The sequence below is a fragment of the Phyllopteryx taeniolatus genome, chromosome 4 (genome assembly GCF_024500385.1).
Source record: "Phyllopteryx taeniolatus isolate TA_2022b chromosome 4, UOR_Ptae_1.2, whole genome shotgun sequence".
Lineage (NCBI taxonomy): Eukaryota > Metazoa > Chordata > Actinopteri > Syngnathiformes > Syngnathidae > Phyllopteryx > Phyllopteryx taeniolatus.
Window position 1 is genome coordinate 31,762,589 of NC_084505.1, and position 24,671 is coordinate 31,787,259.

A 24,671-nucleotide genomic window follows, 5' to 3' on the forward strand; every position below is an offset into this window, starting at 1 on the left:
CTTAAGAAAACGGCAATGTGGCCCGTGAAAATGAAAATGAGTTTGACACCCCTTCAAATGTATACGTTTGTTTTCTTTTTGTTGAATTCACTGCTACGAAGTCCCACCATTTACAGAGCAAAACCGAAATCAGGGTGTGGCACAAAACTGTAGCGCTCGGTGGAAATATGATTACAGTAAAATATAGCTTTCATTTATATGAGGGAGACGTTTATTGACAAATTGAGACACGGCGTCTATTGGAGCGAAGGCCACTATTTGAGGACGTACGGTACATTAGTCTGTTAAAAATGTTTGGAGATGATGTCATCACGCTGATTTTTCATTCCCCCACACACGGACCTTGTGTACGCGCGGTTGTGGTTCTACATGGTAGCGACCGATGCTGCCTTGCACGGTATGTACATGTGGATCACATCTCTGTGCGAGTAGCATCACCATTTCGGGAAAACAACTTCCAGGATCTGTCTGCACTTTATATTTTTGTAGATAATATATATATTTATTTTTTATTTATTACTGTTGAATAAATTATTGTATCACTCTGAAATGGTGTCACTTTTCCTCTTTCTTCCTGTTTCAGCTCCAGCCCCTAATTTGGGGATTTGGCTCCGCCCCAAGATGCGAATTTATTAAAATCAACTCAATAATCGATGCCACCTTGGCTACCTGCTTATCACGGAGTGTTGTGCAACATTTACGAGAACGTCTCAATTGTTCACCATTTTGAAGCCTGCATACGTTTTTACGATTTTTTTCTGTAGTTTTTTTTAAAATTCATTAATCATTGTCTGGCTTGTTAATAATACTCTTTTGCCTCTTTGGTCCATCTTTAATATAAAGAACAAACACATTCAGACTTGAATTACAACAAATGCATTTTATAACTCAATAGAAATTGGTCCAAGACACATTTTGGGGCCTGAACTGCTGCTTTACGATTAAATAACAACAAGAAGAGTCTGGTATAGTATACTTATTTATTACAGCAAAGTCATAAAGCCAGTGCAATTAAAATATATATATATGTTTTTTTGGACATACTTTAAGCATGGCACACAGTGCACTTTGTACAAGTTGTGCTGGTCTACTTCGAGTACGCCACACAATCTTCTCTGTAACCGCCTCACAAAGTTCAACCTAAGCCCTCTTGAAAATCCTTTTAGCGTCCACGCCGTCATAGCTGTAGCTCTGTGGGCAGAAGACAACAAAAGCTGTTAAAGTCATGCCAAGTCACAAGAATCAAACTGTGAAATGTGTGTTTTAAGGTGCCCCACCTGTATGAGCTCATCTCCCTGCACCACTCTCGTGGTTATCAGTTGCTTGCCGTTGTCTTTCCTGGTGAAGGTGCCCTTCATCGTGTCGCCCTCCAGCGCCCATGAGCCCTGCAAGTGGGTTTTACTTTCAGTATTTTCATTGTAAAAAAAAAAAAAAACTTCCAATCATTTTTTTGGTCCTCATTAGGGTTGCGGGTGAGCTGCAGCCGATCCCAGCTGACTCTGGGCCAGAGGCGGGGTACACTCTGGACTCGTCGCCAACCAATCGTAGGGCACATATACAGTAGACAACAACCATTCACACTCACATTCGCAACTATGCATAAAGAACCTGACATGCATGTTTTTGGAATGTTTGAGGAAGCCAGAGTACTCATAGAAAACCCATGCAAGTACAGGGAGTACTTGCAAAGTCCACACATGAAGGCCGGAGCACGGATTCAAACCCCCAACCCCACAACTGTGAGACGAAACTACATGGGAATTAATGGGAATTTAAAAGTAATGTACTATTAGCAAATACAGTAGAACCTCTAAACTAGAATGTCACTCATAATTAGACCATAAATAAAATACAAAAATAATAAATATGCTACACATAGTGGTATTTGATTGACAGTTGAGCACGGCTTCAGGTTGTAGCGCATTCAGCGGAGAGCGTAAACAACGGCTTGATTTTTCACCATTTTGACACCTCATTTTGTACACTTGGCGATTTTTATTTTTTTTTAACTGTTCAAATTTGGCAGCGTCGTTAACACTTCTCTGTGGTCTGTCAGCAAGACAAAAAAGTAAAAAGGAAAAAAATGCATTTTAATGCAACAAATATTTCAGCAATACTCTTGATCAAGTAAATGCTTGGTGGGCCGGATTAAAGAACTGAGCGGCCATCTGTCACCCACAAGCCATACTTTGTGTGTTGCTTTTTCTTTTGCTTTTTTTTGTGGGATTTATTTTGTGATGGCAAAGAGTAAACCTTTTGAGATACACACAGGACTGATAATGGAATTTATTACAACATGTACATCATGTCCTTTGCTTTTTGTTGTAGTTTACGTTCTTCTGCAAACAAGTCCAATTTCGCAGCCCGCAAGGGTCAAAGTTTGAGGTGATCGATTCGGAGCACGAGCAGCCAAGTAAACGTCATTGGTAGCATTTAGTGCCCTGTTTGTTTACTCACAGATACTTCCGTGCTGTCGGCCAGGCTGTAGTCGAAGTTGACCCCCAGGGTGAAGTCGATTTCCAGGGTGCGGAAATTGCTGCTCTCCTTCACGTGGAACTTGTCTCCGTTCTGCTCGATGGTGATTTTCAAGTTGTCGTGGGAGGCCAGTTTCCTCTTCACCAAGTTGATACCTGTCAACACACACACCACATGTTCCAGGTGCGGCTTTTTTATTTTTTTATTTTTTATTTTTTGTGTGTGTAATAAAAGCCCGACTGACACAGCGGGTCCACGCAGGTGCGTTCACGTTGCATATTTACTCTTGTATTCAGCTTGTAGACATGATTTGACATTACTCGGCACACCCCCTTGCTTGATGCAGTAGAACAGTAGTTATCAAAATTTTTTACACCAGGTATCACCTCATAAAGTACTCAAGTACAACCATACTGTCCAACATTAAAATAAAATAATGTAGTAGACCCGAGTGTTCATCAAAAACAAGGCTCTCTTCCCACAAAGTATATTTAATATTTTTGTTAGCCACTGTAACGTTATGCTTAATTTGAACATTATCACTGTGCTTAAATATAGGAGTAAAAAAAAACAACTGTAACGCTTTCTAAAAGTTAAATCAAAATTTTACCTCCTTAAGTAAAAATAAATATTTCAAAATAAAATGCAAATGTAGTTATAGTTAAATGCAACTGAACTGTACTAAAAAAAAATGACTGAAATGGATATAAAAAATAAAAAAAAGTTGAAGCCACTAAAATTAAAATTATGTAGTATGAAAATGTAACTGCGTGATGCTTTTATTTACCACTAGATTTTGACAATCACTGCAGTCGAACATTGTAGCCCTTAAGAGGGAATGTTAGTTTCTAACTTAAATCAAATCACTTTTTCTCCCATCCAATCAGAGTAGCACGTTGGTGAAAAAAAAATCAATAAATAAGAAAGAAAAAAAATGGACTAAAAGTTTATTATTTTCCAAGGGAAAATAGCTATAAAAATGTTAAATATAAAAAACAAAAGCACATTTTAACTCTCAATATTATAGCATAAGTAACCCATTTGAAATCATTCAGACTTTGTTTTCCAAATGTTGCATGATAATGGTATTCAATTATAATGACATATTATTATAATGTTTCATATATTTTAATTGTTTGTTTATGTATATTTGTTTTACTATTTTCATCGAGATTTTACCGCCTCAAAATAAGGAAATTCTCATTTTATGTTGTTCCTTTTGTCATTGTGACTTCCAATGCTTACCTGTTCTGTACAGTGACAAAGAGTAATTACAAAGGAAATATAAATGTATTATTACACCCGCTTCTGTCACAAATGTGGTTCTTCAGCAAATACAGCATCGCACGACCTAATCCAGTGAATTGCGAGAATTCCAGTAGTATCCTTCAGTTTGCTCACATACCCATTTGTTCCATGAACTTGTCATAGTTGTCATTGCGGTCCACTTTCCAGTTGCCATTGAAAGTCATGGTGGCGTTGGCGGTGATGAGGGTGGACACAGGTGGGGGGGTGGGGGTTCTGACTCTGCAGCAAAGCAAAGGCGTGCTGTAAGCGTGCGTCCTTTTAAAAGTGCTCTTATCTGCTCGACCTATCTGAGTGCTGATGTGGCTGTGTAAAGCTCAAGCTTTCTCGGCGAAGCACCACCCCACGGCCGCCTCTCATTATTGGAACACTTTTGCTGGCAGAGAAGAGAAGCGAGAGAAGCAGTTCAAACATTCACAGCCCGTTCACGTAATGGGGGCCGGGGCCTTGTGTCACAATGCAGCGCTTACTACTTTAATAAAAGGGTTTATACACATCTAATAACTGCTTTATAAGCTATTTATAATTGTTTTGGGTTTTTTTTTTGGTTTTGAACTTTTAACTTGGCTGTTGTCATTTCCATTTCATACCAGTCTTCATGAAACCTATGCCTTTTCTCAATTCATTTCTACGCTTAACCATAGGAATGACAAAAATAGAGTTAGCCCACTCTAGTTCTCAGTGTCCTTTATTTGAACCACTTTTAACGCAATTTACATGGAACAGACCGAATGGTGGGACGATGCTGCTTATCACTAAGTAGAGATACGATGACATGATGGCCTGTAATTTCCGTCACGGTGATAACGACACTCCACTGATACCTTTGACCTTCATCTGCTCATACAGGGGACCTTTGATAAAGGACACACACACGTGCAGTTATTGTGTGTCAATAACAAGCACTCCACACAGCGGAAGGTGTCCAAGACAATCTCAGCACTAACGACAAGTTTACGTTAAGATTTGATTGCTCTACCTTGATCCCAGAATCATATCGTGCACTGGACACTTCATTAGGTACACCTGCACAACTATGTAAGAAGTCATACAGCTGTGTATATATATAAAGACGTGAGAATAAATTTGTATGACAAAAAAAAAGTCATACTGGAAAAATAAAGTCCTATTTTTATGTCATAATAATAGGATAATGACGTGAATTTCCCTAAAAAAATACTTGTTGTTTCAGACTATTCTGACTTAATTTGTGTTAAGAAAATCAGAATGGATTCTTGGGAAATAAAAATACATATTATCATACATTTATGTGCTATTCAGACTTTATTCTCATAATATTTCAGATTTTTCATAAATAAAAAAAAAAAAGTCATATTAAGACTTTATCTTTTACAAATATAACATTACTACTTAATTCTAGTAAAAATGACATTTTTCCATCAATACTATAACTTTATAGAATTATGGAGTCCTTATCGTAATATTATGAGTTCTTGTAAAATTACTTTTTTTCTTGCAATTTAATGAGCTTATTCTCATAATATTATACTCCAGAAAATAAAGGCACATTGCAAGAACTGGATGACAATATTCACAGTGACCTGCTCTGGCAGCCATCAGTGTTTCTTCTCCCTGTTATCTCCCTCTTCAGACTTTCTACCATCGCCGCAGGGACGAACCCGGCGAGCGAACCTTTAACACAATAACACACCCGTACAAACAAGCGATCCTCATTTTTATCGTCGGAAAGTGACAGACAACTCTTTTGGATTGGCTCTCGTACAATGTGCAGGTGTTCCTAATGTAGTGGCCTCTGAGTGTATGTGATTGAAAGATTCATGTCGTATCTATACTGTAGTACCATACACACGCAAACATTCTGCACTTTGTTCAATGTGTTTTTACTGTACGCACACTCTTGTTTTATTAATTTTTTTTCCTTCGTATAATTTCTGTCATTCCCCTTTTATTACTTGCAGTTAGGGCTGCAACTAATAATCGATTAATCTGTCAATAATTTTTTTATCTTTATAATAAATTTAAAAAAACAGATGTTTGAAAATGTCCTATTTTGATTAAACACAAAGATAATCAGTCGGAAATCAAATAAAATGAATCAGAAATCTAAAACTAGTTACTGTTGAAAGGCTAAAATTCAGAAGACTTTTAAGTTAAACAATGTCTCTAAACGATTAATCGATGAGCAAAATAGTTGTCGATTAATCGATTAATTGTTGCACCACTACTTCCGGTAGACTTTGCTAATGCTTTTTTTTTTTTTTTTTAAATACATTTGTTTATTTGATACATACTATAATTATTGTAGTGAAATCCATCCAGTTTTTACTGCTTTAGTTCATATAAATCAGATTTCTTTTTTTTAAACTAAATATTCAAGTTAAATATAACTAACTGAACTATACAATGACTAATATTGTTTTTAAAAAAGGCAGTAATGGGCAATATATGATTTTATATTTATTTATTTTTTTCCCCATTTCTACATAAATATACTACAATTGTTTTGATATCATTTCCGGAAAATGTTTTTATTTTTTTTATCATCATCAAAGCACACTTGACAACCATTTTGTTTGCGGTCCTTATCATTTGGTACGTTTGCACTCTCAACCTCAGTTTGATTGCCATCTTCTTCAGTCAATAAAGTGTCTTTTTATCACCGTGTTGAAGTGTGTCTATAGTACACACGCAGTACGGCAATCAGGAGACGCTATCAGGACTAAGATAAACTACCCCTTAACCACTATGATGACCTGAGCAGCTAAAAATGGAAATAATGCTGACATGTTCCTTCCTATCAATGTTACCTTTGAACTCGGATACCACAAAATCAATACATGTCTTGCTTGGAACAATAACACCATATTATAATCTCGTCATAAAGTGTAATAGAATTGTTGCTTTCGCCATTTTACACGGGGTTGTTCGTTTTACAGACACTAGGGGGAGCCCTTGACACATTACATGACCACATTTTCTGTTCCCAAAGCTTGCGGATCTCGACATACGTTTCGCGGCTGCTGTTTTTTGTTTTATATTACTATAAAGAGGTGTTTTCCATACATATATTTACTGTAATTATGAATATTACGGCCTTAAGATTAATATGTGATTTAATCACAACTTTTATGAATTATACATATTGCACTCAGTCGTGAGGGCTCAAGAGACTTTATTTGGGGCATTTTCTAAAAGTTACATACAATACTATGGCAAAATAAGATATTAAACCAAAAAAAAAAATGGCTCTAAAAGGTACATGTGCATTAACACTATAGTAGTAATAAACGTGTGCCAATTTATTAGGTGCACTAACATTATCCATCCTTCCAATTCCTATACTTCTTGTCCTGTTGTCTTTTTTGGCGCAGGTGAGCTGGAGCTTATCCCGTCCGACCTTGTGCTTGTGACCTTTGGCTCAAGACGGAGCAGACTCATCATCAGTAGAATTATCACCGTTTGGTAAATTCCATAATTTTCTGGATTTTTTTTTTTCTTCTTTTTTTGCTTCCATTTGGAGTGGTGGACTATGACTTAGCGATGTGTCAATGAGGCCTCATGAAACGCAGCGGCACACTGTTCCAACGCTTGCTTCCTGGAAGCTTGATGCTCAAAATTGTAATAATTTAAAAAAGTGTGCATTCATTGTTTACGGTAGGTGTATTTGTAAACGAATTTAAATACCTCAACATTAAGGAGGTGCTTTTATTTATATTGGACAGTCCAAAACAGGAGAGAGAAAAAAGGGCGGGTTAACAAAAACGGCTTCTCCCGCCTACCAATCTGCAAACAGGTACCATTCGTAATGGTCCTCATTCCATTGTGTACAACGTGTTTGTTCTAAACAGTTCCTAATCTCTACTCGCAACAGGATCAACAGTTGCAAAAGCGACATTGTAAAAGATTATAGACAGAGGCAGACTGCAACCGCACACGCACACAGGAGAAAAAAGACTTCACATAAACGGACATCAAAAACAATGACAGTGTCATAACAAATGGACTGCATATTAGAGAATGTGGCCAAGCACAAGGGCAGTTTTATATCAAAAACCTTTGCATCATTTCCTTCTACTTGATCCGTCTGATGGAATAGAGCTGAAGATCAAGGAGGGCGTGTCAGTGGACTTCCTGTCTGGACAGGAACCACACCTTCATGGGCTCCTTCTTCCCCTTCATGGTGACGGGCCCTCGGTATGCCAGGTGGAATTGAGGGTCCGCGTTCTCGGCGGACTGCAAACACCTGGAACACAGAAATGGCTCAAGTTTTTTTTTTTTTTTTTTTTTTTTTTAGCTGTGTCCTCAAAATAATAGCTTATGGTATATCGTCACCAATTGGCTGTTTTTGCACTTTCCAATATAAAATGATTGCTTTGGTGCCATCCTGTGGCATCTAAGTGCCAAGGAACTTAGGCCATAACCCTGTTTAATGAAAAGTAATGCTTTGCTGCTATCTTGTGGCATCGACGCGCAATTACAAACCATTTTGGGGAGGCGTCTGTTAATTCTGGCTTTTGGCAGCAGGGCTCACTTCCTTAAACACTGTACACACATTGTCTTCACATACAAGTGACCTGACAAATGAGATTTTCAAGATATGCGCTGATATTTGCCACGATAAAAACTGTGACTTCTCAAAACCTTGTATAATGAGTCTCGCAAGACATTCACCAAAAGAAAAGCACTGCAATGCAATTACAAGATAAGCTAACATTTAGCCTAGCTTCTTCTATTTCTTCTTCAACTCTTTCTTGTTGTGTCCGTAAAGTCACTTATATTTTTGTTAATACACATATAGATTCAAAATAGTGACTTCGAAACATCCTGTATAGGCATGTCTCGCATGTCATTTATCAAAATATAAGCACTGAAATAGCATTACCAGATAAGCTAACATTTAGCCTAGCGTCTTCTATTTCTTCTTCTCTTTTCCAGCAGTTTTGATGCCCTCTCACATGTCAGTCATGCAGGATAATCGTTTGGAGACATTCGACAATCGGACCTTTGCTGACTTTCACCACAAGGGAGGGAAAATGCTCCAATTTGCCCCAATCGTCGTTATGTGATTCTTTGTGCTTTGGTATGATATCTTTAGCAGTCATGTTCAAATGTTTTCTTAATCATGCTAAAGTTAGCAGACCCCCTAGCTTAGCCCGTTGCTCAGATACATATTTTAGCATGACTTTTATGGTGTTAAAGCTATTGTTTAAAAAGGTTATTCTTGAAATAAAGATATGCGTTGTTTGCCATCAATAACAATAAATATCTTCTTTTTTTTTTAACGATTTCTAGGAAGCACCGGCTCAGTAAACAGTTGGTCATTTTTACACTTGTCGCCCGTAGTTAATCAAGGGAATTTCACGACACACATGAGCGGGCCCTTTCTCACCTGTAAGTATACTCTGACACATTGATTTTGCCCTTTTCACCGGTGGTTTCCGTGCGGCTTGTGAGGTTGACCGTGTTGCCAAACAGGCAGTACCGAGGCATCCTCTGGCCAATCACCCCCGTCACCACCTCCCCCGTGTGGATCCCGATGGTAATCTGCAAAAAAAAACAACGTTTCCATAACAGCTCCAGAAGAGGCACTTTGTAAGTAATCAACCGACTATTTCCGTGTCAAGCGGTGGGCACTGTGGTGGTCTTCAGAGCGTGACGGCGCTCTTGTGTGCGAGATGAATGAATGAGAATCTATTTTTAGCTCAGTAGTGTGAGATGATTTGAGTGTTTTTGCTCTGAAATTCCACTCCTCGGCGGCACGGTGGACGACTGGTTAGAGCGTCAGCCTCACAGTTCTGAGGAGCTGGGTTCAATCCCCGGCCCCGGCTGTGTGGAGTTTGCATGTTCTCCCCGTGCCTGCGTGGGTTTTCTCTGGGCACTCCGGTTTCCTCCCACATCCCAAAAACATGCATGAATTGGAGACTCTAAATTGCCCGTAGGCATGACTGTGAGTGCGAATGGTTGTTTGTTCCTATGTGCCCTGCGATTGGCTGGCAACCAGTTCAGGGTGTACCCCGCCTCCTGCCCGATGACAGCTGTGATAGGCTCCAGCACGCCCGCGACCCTAGTGAGGAGAAGCGGCTCAGAAAATGGGATGGCTGGATGGATGGAATTCCACTCCTCTTCAGTGTCTGGCCAAAATAAACAAGCTTTTCTTAAAGCAGACGTCCGCTGCAGTCAGTGATACAATAACAATCACCGAGAGTAGATTTAAAGTCGAAAAGAAAAAATGTAACTAACATGTTTTTTGTATGAATCTCAGTGGTACGTTTTATTGGACACATTGAGATGTAATGTAGTAGAGTGGTGTCTTGAGATACACGCTTAGCTTAATGCTAACAAACAATGCAAAACACCATTGACATGCAAACGGTTAGCATTGATACTTGCAGTTTTAGAACGGTTTAAGCAACGGGTATTTGAGCGGAAACGGTGGGGCAACACATGTAGACAGATAAGCTTAAAATACTCACAGGCTAATATTCTTGATCCGCTACGAAAACTAACTAATATTACAGCATCTTACTGAGTCACGTTCAGTAGTAGTGGTAGAAGCAACTATTCTTCGTTTGTGTCTGCATGACTGTACAGTATTACACTGCATCCCGGTGGCCAAGGCGGGCACACCAGAAGGAGGAGCACTGTGAGTTGGACTGCAGCATTAAATCATGATGGACAAACTGTTTAATTCTTTACATTGTATTTATCTGTTATCACTCCATGTTTTTATAAAGTACAATATCATAGAGTGCTATTTTTCCCAATTAAACCGAATTGTTTGTAAACCAGGTCATTCATAAATGGAGGTTCCAATGTGTTATATACAGCTACATCTCAATAAATAAGAATATGGTCGAAAACTCAATTTATTTCAGTACTCAAACCTTATATAGATTCATTAAACACATGGGAAAATACTTTTTCAGAAGGCAAATTCCTGCCTAATTACCACATTAAAAATCCTTTTCATGGTTTCTTGTTTGTTTGTTACGTTATATCTAGTTTATGAAGATGGTTCAGTTTGGGTTTTCATTTGCTGTAAGCTATAATCATTAAAATTATACATACTGTGTTAAAGAAATCATGAAATATTTCACTCTGTATATAGTGCATCTCTATGAGTTTTACTTTTTAAATTGAATTACATAACTAAATTAAGCTTTTGACGCTATTCTAATTTATTGAGATGTACAGTACCTCTCGGTTCATTACAAACGGAGTGAAATATGTCCCGGCTTTGGTTGTAGCTTACAGAAAATTCACCATCTCAAGAAATTTGAATACTAAATAAGAAACAATCAAAATGATGTTTAATATACAATTTAGTATAAAAAGTATTTTACTGTTAAACGGTGTTTAACTCATTCACTGCCAGCCTTCCCAGTTAACATGGATATTGGACTTCTAAAGCCGTCAATGGCAGTGAATGTGAGTCCGTCTAATGGGTTTTTTGTTTTTAAATGGAACCAATGAACTAAATCAACTTTTCTAATCTATCCCAATTTACTGGGACACACCTGTACAAGTGGCCAAATCCCACCTGTACGGGCTCGTCGTCCACTTTGACTTGTCCGGCGATCTCCAACATGTCGAGTGCAAGGTGGCAGATGGACTTGGCGTGGTGCGTGCACGGCTCAGGCAGGCCGCTTACCGTCATGTACTTGTCGCCCACCGTCTCCACCTACGTAGAAAATATTCCTCAGCTTCCAGTGAGACCATTTACCTTGTTTGAAAAGTGCATCGTGTAAGCCCACTGAAGGAGTTTAATGTCTTAAAATACACAAAGCAGCCAAAAATAAGCCCGCTGATAAACACTTACATCAGCTTCGAGACATTGGAGTAGAGGGGGGAGCAAAAGCAACGGGACCACCAAGCCATTCAGCTCCTAGAGTAAATATTACTTCTTTTGGTGACCCAGTGCCTGAAGCCAACGGAGGCTTAGCTCGAAGTGGCTGGGGTCTGTTTGACTCCTTCAAGTGCATTCTTGTCTGAAAGCCTGAAATGTAAATCTGCCACACGAGGCTTATAAAGTACTGCGCTCACTCTCGAAAGCCGCTCTGTGTTATTTACAAGTCCATACTACTGTTCCCCCGGCGAAAAACTCAAGTCAACCACTATAAATAGTCGTTCGCCAGCACGCAATCAGGGTCGTTACGTCACGTTTTTGTACCAGGCGGTCACTGCTACATTCAAACATAAGGAGCATAATTTAGGGCCACACTGGAAAAAAAAACAAAAAAATCAACAAAACCTAACTACGAGAATAAATGCATAATCTTATGAGAATAAAATCACGCAATCGGTGGAGGAAATGACGCAATCAAATTAGAATAAAGTGATATTTTTTCAAGTAAAAGTCAATTCTAAGATTTTTTTTTTAAACTCTAAACAAAAGTTGTAATTATATTTGCATAAAGTTGTATTTTTGGGAGGGGAAAAAAAATCATCTCATGAGAACAAAGTCTAATTATTTCAAGGAAAGGGAAGGGGGAAACAAGCATAATCTTATTAGAATTAAGTCGAATCAATTCAAAGAAAAAAATCCCGAATCTTACAAGGATAAAATCGTATTTTTTCGTTTGAAAAAAAAAAAATCATAATCTTGCAAAAAAAGTAAAGTTGTATTTTTTTTTCTGTCCTAAGTCAAAGTCAGTAAAAAGAAACAGTCATATTTCAACAAGTGACTTTCCAACCTTGTATACATAAGGGTTCTTGCGCGAGTCGGTCAAGATGTCGAAACGGGTGTAAACGTCGTTGAGCAGATTGACGATCTTGATGGCGCCCTCGGCGGAGGCGTGCTTGCTGCAGAAGGCGTTGAAGCCCACGATGCCGCTGAAAAGGATGGTGACGTTGTCGTAGCGCTTGGCCGGGACGGGACGCTTGTGTCTCAGTTCGTTGGCAACCGACGGCGGCAGGACAGAGTACAGCAATCTGAAAGAGGAAAGAAGAAGAAGAAGAAGTAGAATGAGGAAGACAAGTGATTATGTTGTCGAGTGGCCAGAATGAAGGCCGTCCTTTTGGATGGGAGCTTTCATTCGCTCACCCACCACCTTTTGGTCATTTCTACATGCTGGCTGCGTTTGGATGGAAGAGTGCTGTTTCTATGGCAACCACTTAGATCACGGAGGCTCATTTCAAAGCTTTCAGGCACGCAAAAATCTAATACAGTGGAGCCTTCAAAAGTCACCACCATTTGTTTGATTGTGAATCAATTATAAGTGAATTAATTTCTTGTTGCCATCATAAAATCTTTAACTGTATGAGGACTTTTAACATTTAAACACGGTAAACACAAGTGTAAAAAAAATAAAAATAAGAGAAACGTTGTTAATATGAGATACTGAAACATCACATGACTGATTTTTGTTCAATTCAAACAGGGATGTCTTGCATTGTTATCCATATTTGCACCATGAGGCACCATCCAATTGGACAACACTGACATTAATAAATAACTCATGCATCCAGCACTTGCAAGTCTTTTTTTTTCTTTCTTTTAAAGCCAATAAGTACTGCTCCCTTCCTGCCAAATGAAAAACGCCAAAGCCTTTAGTGGAAGGTCAGACTCACTGAGAATCGATACATTCTCACCTTGCTGACACTTCAGCGTGACTGAGCGGCATAGCTTCGTGTTTAAAAGATGTTTGCTTAGTTTCTTTTTAAATACAGGATTACACACGCTGGACCTTAGATTTTTATGTGACAATAATGTCAAAATTCAATGTACAATTTGGCGCGAGTCCATTTTAGGATTGTTTGGCCTTTGGGGAAGTCTACTGTGCTTTAGCGATTTTTGTTTCATTTTTTTCTGTTGTTTGCAGCCAAATATTTGCGAGGAATCTGGTGAATCATTTCTAAGGACAATCAATAGCTTTGGCCTTTTGGGTTGTGCGAAGGCATTTCTCATTTTTCAAGGGATGCAGCTGTGAAATATTTATAGAATATTTTACCGATTATCCCATCAATTAATCAGCAAAATGTTTTACTGAGTGACTCGACGTTAGTTGTGGCCATCGGGTAGCTTGTAGCTACCATCGATACGTTGCCAACTTGTGGCGATCGTACACATGCCGTAATGGCACACATTGCACTTTATCTTCCTTCAAGTGTGAAATAATTCCAAACTGGACATTCCTGCTGGCTTGCCGCCATTGCGTCAAATTATTTTTGTACTGTAACAACCAATAGAGAACGATTTTAGCGGCAGACAATATATATGCCCCCACCAAAAAAAAAAGAAATCTGCAATGTACACTATTCATGGAATTTAAGAACATATTTGAAGCAAAACAGTCCAACCTGTCCGTCTTCTTCTTCTCGTCCTCCAGGGCCCGGAGTGTGTGCTGCAGGCGGTCGGTGAGAATCTCCAGTTCCTGGGTCAGCTTGTACTCCTCGCGGAACTGCTCGCCCAGCAGCACCAGGTCTCGCGTGGCGTCGTGCAGCGGGATGTCGCTCAGGTACAGGCCCCTTCGCGTCAGGTCGTCCAGGTTCATCACACTGATGAAACGACGGCAAACAAGGCGGGGATGACGGTTTAGTAATATATATATATATGTTAGTGTTTGTGTCAGTGGAGGAAAAACAACCACCAAATTCTTCAATTAGGCTTAATAAGCATACAATGATATCGTACACGCAATCAGCAGTGTGGCCACGATTATCCTGTCTGCACCCGATCAGCTGCTTATTGAATCTGAAAATAATTATTTATTAGTGGTGGAATGTCTTGTCATTCCTGTAGTCCTACCAAATGTACAGTACTCCTTTTGTACCCTTAACACTTCAGTTTGAGGACATACCTGTAACTTTTTGGATCAGGGAAAACTATAAACAGTTGCCTTATAGTGCGTTCGGGCCATTTGATCTTTACCCCAGAACTAGGAACTTTTTCAGCACCGACCAATAGGCATTTCATTTTCGGGTAATTTATCAGGGCCCAACACAAAACATAGAAATACTTCACAAATGTATTGTTAGTCCATTATCAAACTTCCCCCACCATCCCACTTTTTTTTAGTACACTTATAATTAAGGCTGCAGCTATCAAATATTTTTTAGAATCGAGTAATCTAGCAATTATCCCATTAATTAATCAAGTAATAGGACACAAATAGATTTTGCAATACAAAATGTGCATGTGAAGTGCAAGTATTATTTTCATCCACTTGGAATCTGTATTAATGTGACTTTGAATGTTTGTGACTTTAAAAGGCGGGGCCTGGTTAGTGACATGTGCATCAGCGAATGAGCGTGTAGTTGGCTGTTGCTAGCTCAAATTAGCCAGTCTGCGCATTGAGTGCCTCAGCGTCAGTTGTGGCCATAGAGGCTTGTGTATCAATGTATTACGTGTCTTTCGTTACTGTTTGTTCTATGAAGCGATTGAAAGTGCACTGATGGTCTGCGTCTCACCTTGATCACTTGCAGGGGTATTACAATGCGCTCTAACTAGAGGTGGTAGGCTTCTTTAAATTAGCTAACTTCGTTATGTTGCCTAGTGTTGGCAATCATATTTGTGCTGTTGTACTACGCAAGTCCTGCTTAGCGGTAGACACATTGCACTTTATCTTCCTTGTTAAATGTGAAATGATCCCAAACTTTGGATTTTCTCTGTCTAAATAGACCTATTTTTTTTTACGAGTTATTCGATTAATCGTTTCAGCCCTACTTTAACACCAGTATAATATACTTAGTCATTATATTTGACGTTTTTTGTAATTATCATTACTTTTCTGATTGACTGAGGGGTTATCCTATCTCATAGTGTGGTTTTATGATGTTTTATCTTTTTTTTAAGCAAATATGGTTCCTTGCCCTATATATTATCACTTTGTTGTCTATAGACCCTTTTAGACTTCCATTATAAAAGGGGCCTTTTAATCAAAGTCGCTTCAGTAAACGAGAAAGACACAGCAAATAAAGAGGATTCTGATTTTGAAGGCGACGAGGCAATTTTGCAGCTTCTGAGGTGGCATCAGAGTGCGTAACAGAGGTGGGACGCCACCTGTGTGTAAGGGTATTCCGCAAACGGGACCGAGTTGTGAAGTAACACCTAACACTCACTTCTTCTGCCCTGTCGTGTTGAAAGCGATTGTGAATGTCCGACAACTAGTTTCTACGTCAAACCAAACTGCTGCGCTGATGTCATCACGCAACTAATTATCTGATTGCGGGATGCCGTGTTGCGCACAGTTGCGACGATATTGCCCTTTGCTGGGTACTTAGAAAAAGGCAAAGACGTATAAATGCCGGCTCTGGTGCTGCAATTTTTTTCATGATCTCTGAGCGAAAAGAGGCTTGTGTGAACCTTTTCTGACTTCTGTTTTAATCTTATATTATCTTCATTTAATGCTGGGTAGCAACCTTTAGCGTGATTATGGATCTTTTGTTCTCTGCTATAAAAGTGTCGTCAATCTGCGAGGACGAGCTCCTCGTTCCAATATTTCCCAATGCTTATACAGAGGCCAGCAAGGCTAATGTAGGTGACAAGAGAATATAATCAGTAATTTGCAGGTTTCCTTGCTCGTGCGTGGCCGTACGCTTGCACACATTTGGACCGTTGGAAAAAAAATCAATGACCAACATAAGAAAGCAAGAATGAGCTGTGAACACTGAGGTGCAGTGTAAACTTACCTGGGCGAGCAAAGAAAGAGGATGTTCTCGGCTTCGGGCAAATAAATCATCTGGCCTTTTAACCGCAGACAGCTGATCTCGACCCCCGTCAGCTCGTCCTCGTTCTCCACCGTTTCCACATTTAGCAGACCCTCCTGCCAGGGTTATACCATCTTTATGAATATTTCATTGAATGTTCCCTCCACGAAACAAGCCTAAAAACAGGGCGCCACTTCACCTCGCTTTTTATTTTGAATTTCAAAGGATTTTTTTTCGTTATTGCTAAAAATACACTGCCAGCCACTGGGACCATCATTTCGTTTGAATTGAAAACATATATGTAATTTTTCTTCTTAAATAGGACAGAAGAAAGTCCATATTTTATGCATTTTTGACAATTGAGGTAACATGCTAAATTTGTCATGATAAGAATTTGTAGTGTCTACTGAATGTTGTCAATCATCCGAAATTGGTTCTAATGTTTATATCATTTTAAGTCTTTAGTCGTGTAATTGCAGAAGGTCCCATTAATTCTGGCTAATTTCATCTCTGAACAGGCCGCTGTAGAGATTTAAAGAGGAAGTAAAGCAATGTGGTGCAAAAAAACAGATATTGAAATACCATATACAGTTAATGCAAGTTCTTATTCATGATTCTACCTTGCTTCGCAGGACAAAGACTGTGTTGATGTGGGAAAGAATGCCATGGTAGCTGAAGTCAATGTGCGGGCGGACCAGGGAGAAAACCGAAGGGAGGATGCAGGCGCCAGGTTGGAGCTAAGAGGCGGGGGGAAATTAAAAGATGCATAATTCAGATGCACCAGATTAGAAATGATTATGTAGACACAATGCAGGTGGGCAAAAGGTCAGCGGCCCCGTAACAACCGACTGCCCTGTGATGAATGCCATTGTTTCGCTTCATGGCGAGCAGACCTGAGGCAGCACTCGGTAAATGGCGTTGCCGCACTGCGTGAGCATCAGGTCTTTGTCGAACATCAGGTGAAAGGGGAAGGCCTTGCAAAAGGTGTACGGGCTGATGCGCGTCTCCTGCGTGCCGTTCTCCTCGAAGCCGTCCAGGTCCTCGTAGAAGGCCTCTTCCTCCGAGTCCTTTTCCTCAATCAGGAACTTGATGTGGTCGCACTCCTCGCTTTTGGGCTGGATCATCTGAAGTTCATGTTTGAGATGACATTTCTGATGAATCTAGAATAAACTAACTTTAATATTATAAACACAAGAAATCAAATTTGCGATAAAAGACATCAGTGGTATTTGTTTGTTGTTTGGTATTTAAATAGATAACATGAATTCTTCTTTCTCTCCATCTTCTATTTATCGATCTGCAACTACCTTTTTTTATTGTAAATCTTTTTTAAAAGGCCAACAACAACAACAAAATAAGAATGCCCTTCAATAAAAATCCAAACTTCAAACTCTAGGAGTTCATACAGGGCATTTAAAAAAAACATTCATTCAATTATGTTATATTCTTTGTAACAGCCACGTCGCTCCGCACACGACAAACAGGGCTGTCTTTTACTTTAGTGAACAGACAATCTGCCTCCCACCTGTCTTGGAAGTTAACCGTTTTTCCATCTTTCGTTTGGCCATTTTTGGGAAGGGGAAGTGTAAATTTGCTCGAAGAGACTGGTAGCATAGTTGCGAACGACTGCAACAGAAAGGGAAGGGGCGCTCGCCGGTCGAGACTGATGGGTCATGGATTTACGAGGGAATACTTCATACTTCGGACAGCTTTAAGATTGATACTGAATAAGGTGTTGACTGATCGGAACCGTACCGTGGTTCTAAGTAGTCCTTAATTAAATAATTCACCCTCACAATATTAGTGCAATATGCATTAATCAAGTCTATTATAGTAGAATTAGGAGTGGCGACCATGACATTAATCAGTGCTGGCATAAGCCACACTGACGTCACGCTACCATCTCTGCGCCCTGTTTCCACGGCAACCATGGCTAATATTTCCCCAGATTGGGTCTCACATTTGGAACGCCTGCCGTTTTTATTTTTTCTTCCTGTGCTTTCATTACACACACGCGCACACAACGCTGAAAAATAAATGATCCGGTCTGTATCAAACGATTAGAAGGCAGCAAATGGAGAGCATGCTGGCGAAACATTTTCCCATCACACGTCATTCGTTAGTCATAGGAGGATGAGGATCGTTGGCTTATTAGCATATAAATGGTTAAAAATGATGGATGACTAGAGTTCGAACAAATGGAATCGTCCTGAAAATACTCTGTGCGAGAGGCACTATTTCTTGGATCTAAAAATATCCCCCTTGTCACAGATATTATCCAAAAAAGTGTCACTACCACTTTGGCCTTTATGTGGTTCAGTCCTCATAATATATCTACTCCCTCCTCTGCACTTGTCAATTACAAAGGATCCAGGAAAAAGCAGGTAAAAAAAAAAAAGAAAAAACAATTGCGTGCAAAAAAAGGGAAAAGCAGACCTTCATCTCTATCTCCGTGCCATGGATTTGCTGTGCGACCGTTTTAATGATGCCAATCACGATGTCCTGCAGGCCTTCTCGCTCCGAGTAGTAGTGAAGGATTAGATTGTTGCCCTTCTCCGCGTCGGTGCAACGGAACGAGGGAGCCCTCATACCGGGATAGATGGTGCCCAGGTGGTCGTGGAGGGCGTCCAAATTCTGAGAAACATCAGGAAACAAACGATGGTATTCAAATATTCTGTAGGATCGGGAATTTTGGAAACCTTTTTAAATTGGAAACTTTCCATGGGAATTAAATTGGGAATTGTTTTGTCATGAGCTGACATCCATGCAAAATAGATTTATTACGGTACCTTAATTGCTCCATTTGTTTTTCACGTCACTGGATCGACGACGTTTCTAAAAGTTGCTCGTATCTCAAGTTTTGGCTCGCAACAGAAAGCAGAGAAAGGACCAAGAGATAGTTTGTCACTCGCCACCACTTACACGTAAAAAAGTTTGGGCACTCGAAAGTCAAGGCACCTCTGTACTTCCATGAAACCTGGTTGTTTTAGTTGGAATTACGCTAAAATGTTTACTTTCCTCCCTGTTAAGAGACAACGTTCAATTCGGACACAGTAACAATGTAGTAAATTTTCGCTGCATTCACACTGCCTTTGGTGCATCATTCCCTTGTACTTTTCACACAGAACTCACCGAATTGGAACTTTTCCGTGTTTGTAGTGCGCTTTCACACAGCTGATGCGGCCTTTGGCATTCAGACAGTTAGCTGCATGGCGACACCAGCACCTGAATACTTTTTGAAAAGCGACAATTGCTTTCAGCTCGAAGGGGCATGGGAATTGAGCCTGTGGTGTTTTTAACTTCACACACTTCCCGCTATCCGGTTACATAAAAGCAGAATGCCGCACTTGTTTACGCTGCAGTACGTCAGGAGGCTGGCAAATTCCCCATTCTGCATCGTTGCACAGACAACGGAGGGCGGACTGCTTTGGTGGGCAGTGTGAAAGTGCCTTATGATAAAGAAGGTCGCACTATTTTACCTAACTTCTACTTTTCACACATTCTGTTTTTGGCCCCAGAATGATTCCGTTGTTATCAGCTAAAAACATTCTTGTGTTGATGAAGTGTCCTATTCATCCAAAGTAACAGTTTCTTCCCTTCCCGCCCCCAACAACAACCGTGTGGTTATAAAACATGCTCTCTGTCGCAGGCTTTCTAAAGAGGCTTTTACCTGAAGGAATTCGCGAACGTTAGATCCCAGCACCCGCAAGATGGTGTCGTATCCCGACTCTTGGCAAAATTCAAAGAACATCTTCCCGAACATCTGCAGGATGTCTCCCGCGTCAATTTCTGGAATGCAAAAAAACAATCGAGACCTCAGGAGAGCGGTCGCTTGGGATATACGGTACTCAAAATCGACTAATTCGAGTTTTTTTTACACAAACTTAAGACTGTAATAGGTAAATAATATTAATACTCAACTCATTCATATATTGGCTTCCACGTCCATGTGGGCGTACACTATAGAGTACAAGTTATGAAATCCAATACGAGAGCTGTATAAAAAATGTTGCCTTCACAAACATAATTAAAAATGCATCGTAACAGACAACTACTATCCCAGCAGGCATCCTCCAGTTGACGGTAACTGTAAAATTAAGACATATACAGTGAATTGACACTGCCGTGAACAGAGCGAGGGATGGATTTACAGTTGGGTACAAGTCGTTTGAACCATAAATATACCACAAACTATCATTCCAAAACATTTCAATAACATTTCAACACTCATCTTACAATATTACTTTTCAAAAGAAATGGCTTACTTGATTTCTGAAAAATGTACCGGAAGTGGGCGTTTATACAAAAGCATCTCTGTAACTTCCCCTAACAACCCAGGCTAAACTTTGCTCCTCGCCGACATAAAAAGATTGCAGTCTGTAAATCAAGATGTTTCACATCAACATCCGGTACTTCCTTGACACAAATTTCCACATTCCTATTAGCGAGGGATTTGGCGCCATCTTGTGGCATCTTAGGGTTTTACAGAAAGTTACAGAAATCGCAACTCCGTTTTTCAGCAAATAGCTGAGGATAGGAGCCACGAAAATGAAAATAGGTGAAATTGTGAATAGTAAATAAACGTTTAATAATTCCCTCTCTGGCAGAGTCAATCAAAACTAGGCATTATTATTTTTGTGAAGGCAGAGTTTTTAATACAGATCTAATTAGATGGTAAATGCAAAGTATATGTTTGTAATCCAATTTATTTGTAATACTTCATATTGATTCCGAACCGTTATTGTGACGCTCGCGTTGCTAATTGTGCCGCAACAAATAAGAGGAGAAAACCTACCGAGAACTTTGCTGGCGGCGGCGACAAGATCGTACGTTTTGGTGTCATCGTAGATGATTCGGACGAGGAACTGGCCCTCGATGTCGAGTTGCGCTTCCCTCCTGAAGAGGAAATTCATGTCATACCAGAGGTCCACGTGTCTTCATTCATTTTACACGTGAAAAGGTAATTGCACTTGCTAGCTGAACTGTTAATCAGGTTTAAATCTGGAGTCACTCGTGCGTATCACTGTGCGCTACAGCATCGTTAGGTAAGAGAAAACGTAATGAGGCTGTAATTAGTTCTGCTTAGGCTGAGGAAACAAACATGATTTATGGCCACTTCACTAGAACCCGTAGCAGGTGAAAAAACATACCATAAAAGCTTTTCCATGGAAAATAGGGATTCATTTGTCAATTATTAATTTGAGACAAAGGAAAGTGATCAATTGTATATGAGATATCCGTGAGATTCTCTGCACCGAGGAGAATAACAACTTTGGAAACATTTACACAAGACAGCTGCTGCTCCTAACTTTCGCTTCTACTTTTTTTTTTTTTTTCTTCTCCCTTTCAGGTCGTGGCAGGTTCAAAGCGCGATGGAGAGCGCGTGCTCAAAAATGTCATGTTGACATTATACTGCGATAGAAAGGGAGGCGCTCAAGAGCGACACATTTAAAAGGCCACTTCTGGCACATTCTTTGCAGCAATCCGCAGGTTTTTCCCACAGCTTTTTTTTTTTTTTTTTCAAACATTTGCAACAACTCAACCCAAAATAAAACACATTCTGTTTTCTGAGTCAGGGATCAATTTGCAATTTCCACAAATTACAACAGTTACCAGGTGTCTAACTGAAAAGTTCAAAATGAAAAAGCTGTTATCTCGATTTTTGGGTAAATCAAACCATTTTTTTTAAATTGGTTCAATTTACATAAACCAAATCCTAAACCTTCTCAAAGGGAGAGAGAAAAGTCAGTTAAAATATCTTCTGCTATCCTCAAGATCCTGATCCTATTTTTAGGGGGGTTGCTTCAAATAATTTATGACCAAATGATAAAATGAATTACAAAAAATATATTCAGGATTCATTATGCATGTGGTTTGCTTTTTATTTGGCTATTGTTACAAAAGGCCAAATCGGAGGTCGACTAGCATCTTCTTTGTCTTTGACCCTCAGTTCCACTGTAATTTTTGTGAAAGTGCAAATATATTTGGAATAGGAATTATACTGTGTTGGCAACTATGTGAACAATTATCATGGATTCATAACTGGATTTACACTGTAGGTCCTAGTGCCCAATTCTGATGCCTCTATGCGATCCATTTCCTGTTGTTTCCCTCATTACGCCACTGGCCGCCGTCTGCAATTATTTTGCACATCTAATGTAGCATACAGTATTTAGACCATATTTCATTGGCTATGTTTTCGCTGTAGTTTGGGCGTTTTTTTTAAATGTGTTTGTTTTGTTTGGACCACCAATCAGTGTATTGCGAGAGTGCGTTTATGCTGCACTCACATTGGCGGATGTCAGATACATATCGGATTTTTTTATCTACATTTTGAAAGAAGCCTAATTCAGTATAGTTTACGTGATCTGCGCAAATGTGACGTTCGGTGAACCTGCCGTGTCAAGCTACGTCAGTCCTCCACTGGATCTGGTGCAATTTTCAGTTTCAAAATAAGAGCACAAGCTGGAAGTGCTGTTTTTGCTTCTTGAGTGTTGCTAGCTTAACCCCGTTTTAATATCACAGAATGCCTTTTATTGTCACTATACATAAGATTTGCTTTGTAAATGTGCAAAGTGTACTTTGTGAGCCTATGCTATGTGCGTTTGCCTATTTGTACTTTGTTGTCCTTCTCTTTGAAACCACACACACACACACACACACACACATCCACACAACTAAACATAAATATGCACAAAGAGAAAAGAACTGAATTCAATGGAAGTATTTTCATGAGTGTATATTAAATTTGGGTATCTTAAGCATTTTTTTAGTGTTATGTTCATTTGTATTTTTGCAATAGGAGTGGTCCCATTCACGTGATTTGCGATGCAGTCCATGGAAAATAGTGTGTTCAGGATCATAAGTTTGTTCGGCTGTGCGCTTTAATGACGAGCGCGAAGCGACACACAACTACACGTCCAAGTGCCCTGTTAACAATAAACAGTACCTGTGTGTTACTAGTGTTTTACACAATGTTAACTAGTGACAGATGCTGTGTAGCAATCACTAAGTTAGCGGCATAATAAATAATGAGAATAAATAATAAAATAGAATGCACATTTGTGGTCACGTGACGCCTCCTATCTGCCTGCCCCCTCAAGTATGAATTCCGAGAACCGGCCCTGCTTGAGAGTAGATCACCGGAATCGGGCAACTGGACCTGCAGTGTAAATCCAAGTATTGGTGGATAGACATTTACGAATATCTTCATCATCATATGTTAAAAAAAAAAAAACAATAATTCAACTCACGAGCTTCTGAAATCATACTTTTCGTTATTTATTTATAACAACAATAAAACTAGGAGTCAGTTATTTAAACAAGTTCAATAAAATGTTATTATTTTTCCTAGTGTGAGCCTGTGGTTTGATCTTGTTTGTTAATCATTAAAAGCAAGCACCAGTGGGCCTGTGGGCCTGCTTCCAGTCAAACATTTTTATATGCCAACACGAGCCAAATAATCATAAATATATATATATATATATATATATATATAAAACAGTAAACACTCACTTGATGTCTTCCCACACTTCCGGTCCATAATTCCTCAAAACCAGCAGCTCCAAGGCGTGATTCACAAAGCCATACTGTAAATAAATCCATGACAAACAACAACAACAGCAGCACACGTGACCACTTTCCGATGCATTGAAGTCGGCGACGCACGCTTGACAAGTTTTAAGGGTGCAGTGTCAGATTGTGTTCACCTGTTATACCGAGGAATAACGGAACAACCGGGCAAGGAACGCTACGAAAAAAAGATACGTCGCCGTCTTGCCAGCGTTAAAACATGAAGCACAACATTTACGTACCATAATGCCGACTGCTCTTCCTTTCGCTCCCCCTTTTTTTTTTTTTTTTTTTTTTAAGCAAAAAGCGTCGCTTTGGACAGAAACGTCATCGTTTGGTACAGATGCTGCTCGTCTTCGCTGTGTCCACGCCTCCTCGCTCCATCAGTCATGATTGGCAACACGCTCGTCCAATCGCACGTCAGAACGCTCGTTGCGTAACGCCGCAGCGGCCCAATGAGAACTCAGCCTCATTTGTTTGGAATGACGATGCTAGTGAACCAGAGCCTGTGCACAGTGTGAGTGCTGCTGTTTCACGACATATACAGTAAACACTGGATATTCATACAAACCCACTAACTCTTTACCCATCAAGTCTACACACCCGTTCAAATGCCTGATTTTTGTGATATGAAAAATATGCGGGCATTTTTATAACTGTTCATAATTCCCTCCACCTTGACTAAGGTG

The 24,671-nt window shown here is 39.7% G+C and overlaps 2 protein-coding genes and 2 long non-coding RNA genes across 7 annotated transcripts; 2 read left to right on the top strand and 2 right to left on the bottom strand.

Annotated features, from left to right (window-relative positions):
* Positions 1-961: 961 nt before the first annotated feature.
* fabp2 (fatty acid binding protein 2, intestinal) lies at positions 962-4,037 on the bottom strand. Its single transcript, XM_061771735.1, has 4 exons — positions 3,881-4,037; positions 2,458-2,630; positions 1,278-1,385; positions 962-1,191 (listed from the first exon to the last, which is right to left on the bottom strand). The coding sequence occupies exons 1-4, from the start codon at positions 3,945-3,947 to the stop codon at positions 1,141-1,143; spliced, it is 399 nt and encodes a 132-aa protein (XP_061627719.1). The 5' UTR covers positions 3,948-4,037; the 3' UTR covers positions 962-1,140.
* On the top strand, positions 2,525-10,685 carry LOC133477216 (uncharacterized). 2 transcript variants are annotated; one of them, XR_009788259.1, is made up of 6 exons: positions 2,525-2,658; positions 7,134-7,224; positions 8,698-8,842; positions 9,055-9,153; positions 9,238-9,354; positions 10,354-10,685. It is a non-coding gene; the product is annotated as an uncharacterized LOC133477216 (long non-coding RNA). The 2 variants fall into 2 exon arrangements; XR_009788258.1 differs by lacking the exon at positions 10,354-10,685 and having other exon boundaries at positions 9,238-9,727.
* Positions 6,918-24,373, bottom strand: gucy1b1 (guanylate cyclase 1 soluble subunit beta 1). 3 transcript variants are annotated; one of them, XM_061771727.1, is made up of 13 exons: positions 24,225-24,373; positions 23,926-23,999; positions 21,206-21,306; positions 20,081-20,199; positions 18,847-19,044; positions 17,304-17,534; positions 17,031-17,147; positions 16,393-16,526; positions 14,062-14,259; positions 12,456-12,693; positions 11,303-11,443; positions 9,152-9,306; positions 6,918-8,005 (listed from the first exon to the last, which is right to left on the bottom strand). In XM_061771727.1, the coding sequence occupies exons 1-13, from the start codon at positions 24,225-24,227 to the stop codon at positions 7,882-7,884; spliced, it is 1,833 nt and encodes a 610-aa protein (XP_061627711.1). In that variant the 5' UTR covers positions 24,228-24,373; the 3' UTR covers positions 6,918-7,881. The 3 variants fall into 3 exon arrangements, with proteins under 3 accessions (XP_061627711.1, XP_061627712.1, XP_061627713.1); XM_061771728.1 differs by having other exon boundaries at positions 24,120-24,231; XM_061771729.1 differs by lacking the exons at positions 20,081-20,199; positions 21,206-21,306; positions 23,926-23,999; positions 24,225-24,373 and adding an exon at positions 19,200-20,070.
* On the top strand, positions 14,091-23,763 carry LOC133477217 (uncharacterized). Its single transcript, XR_009788260.1, has 2 exons — positions 14,091-14,219; positions 21,761-23,763. It is a non-coding gene; the product is annotated as an uncharacterized LOC133477217 (long non-coding RNA).
* Positions 24,374-24,671: the final 298 nt, after the last annotated feature.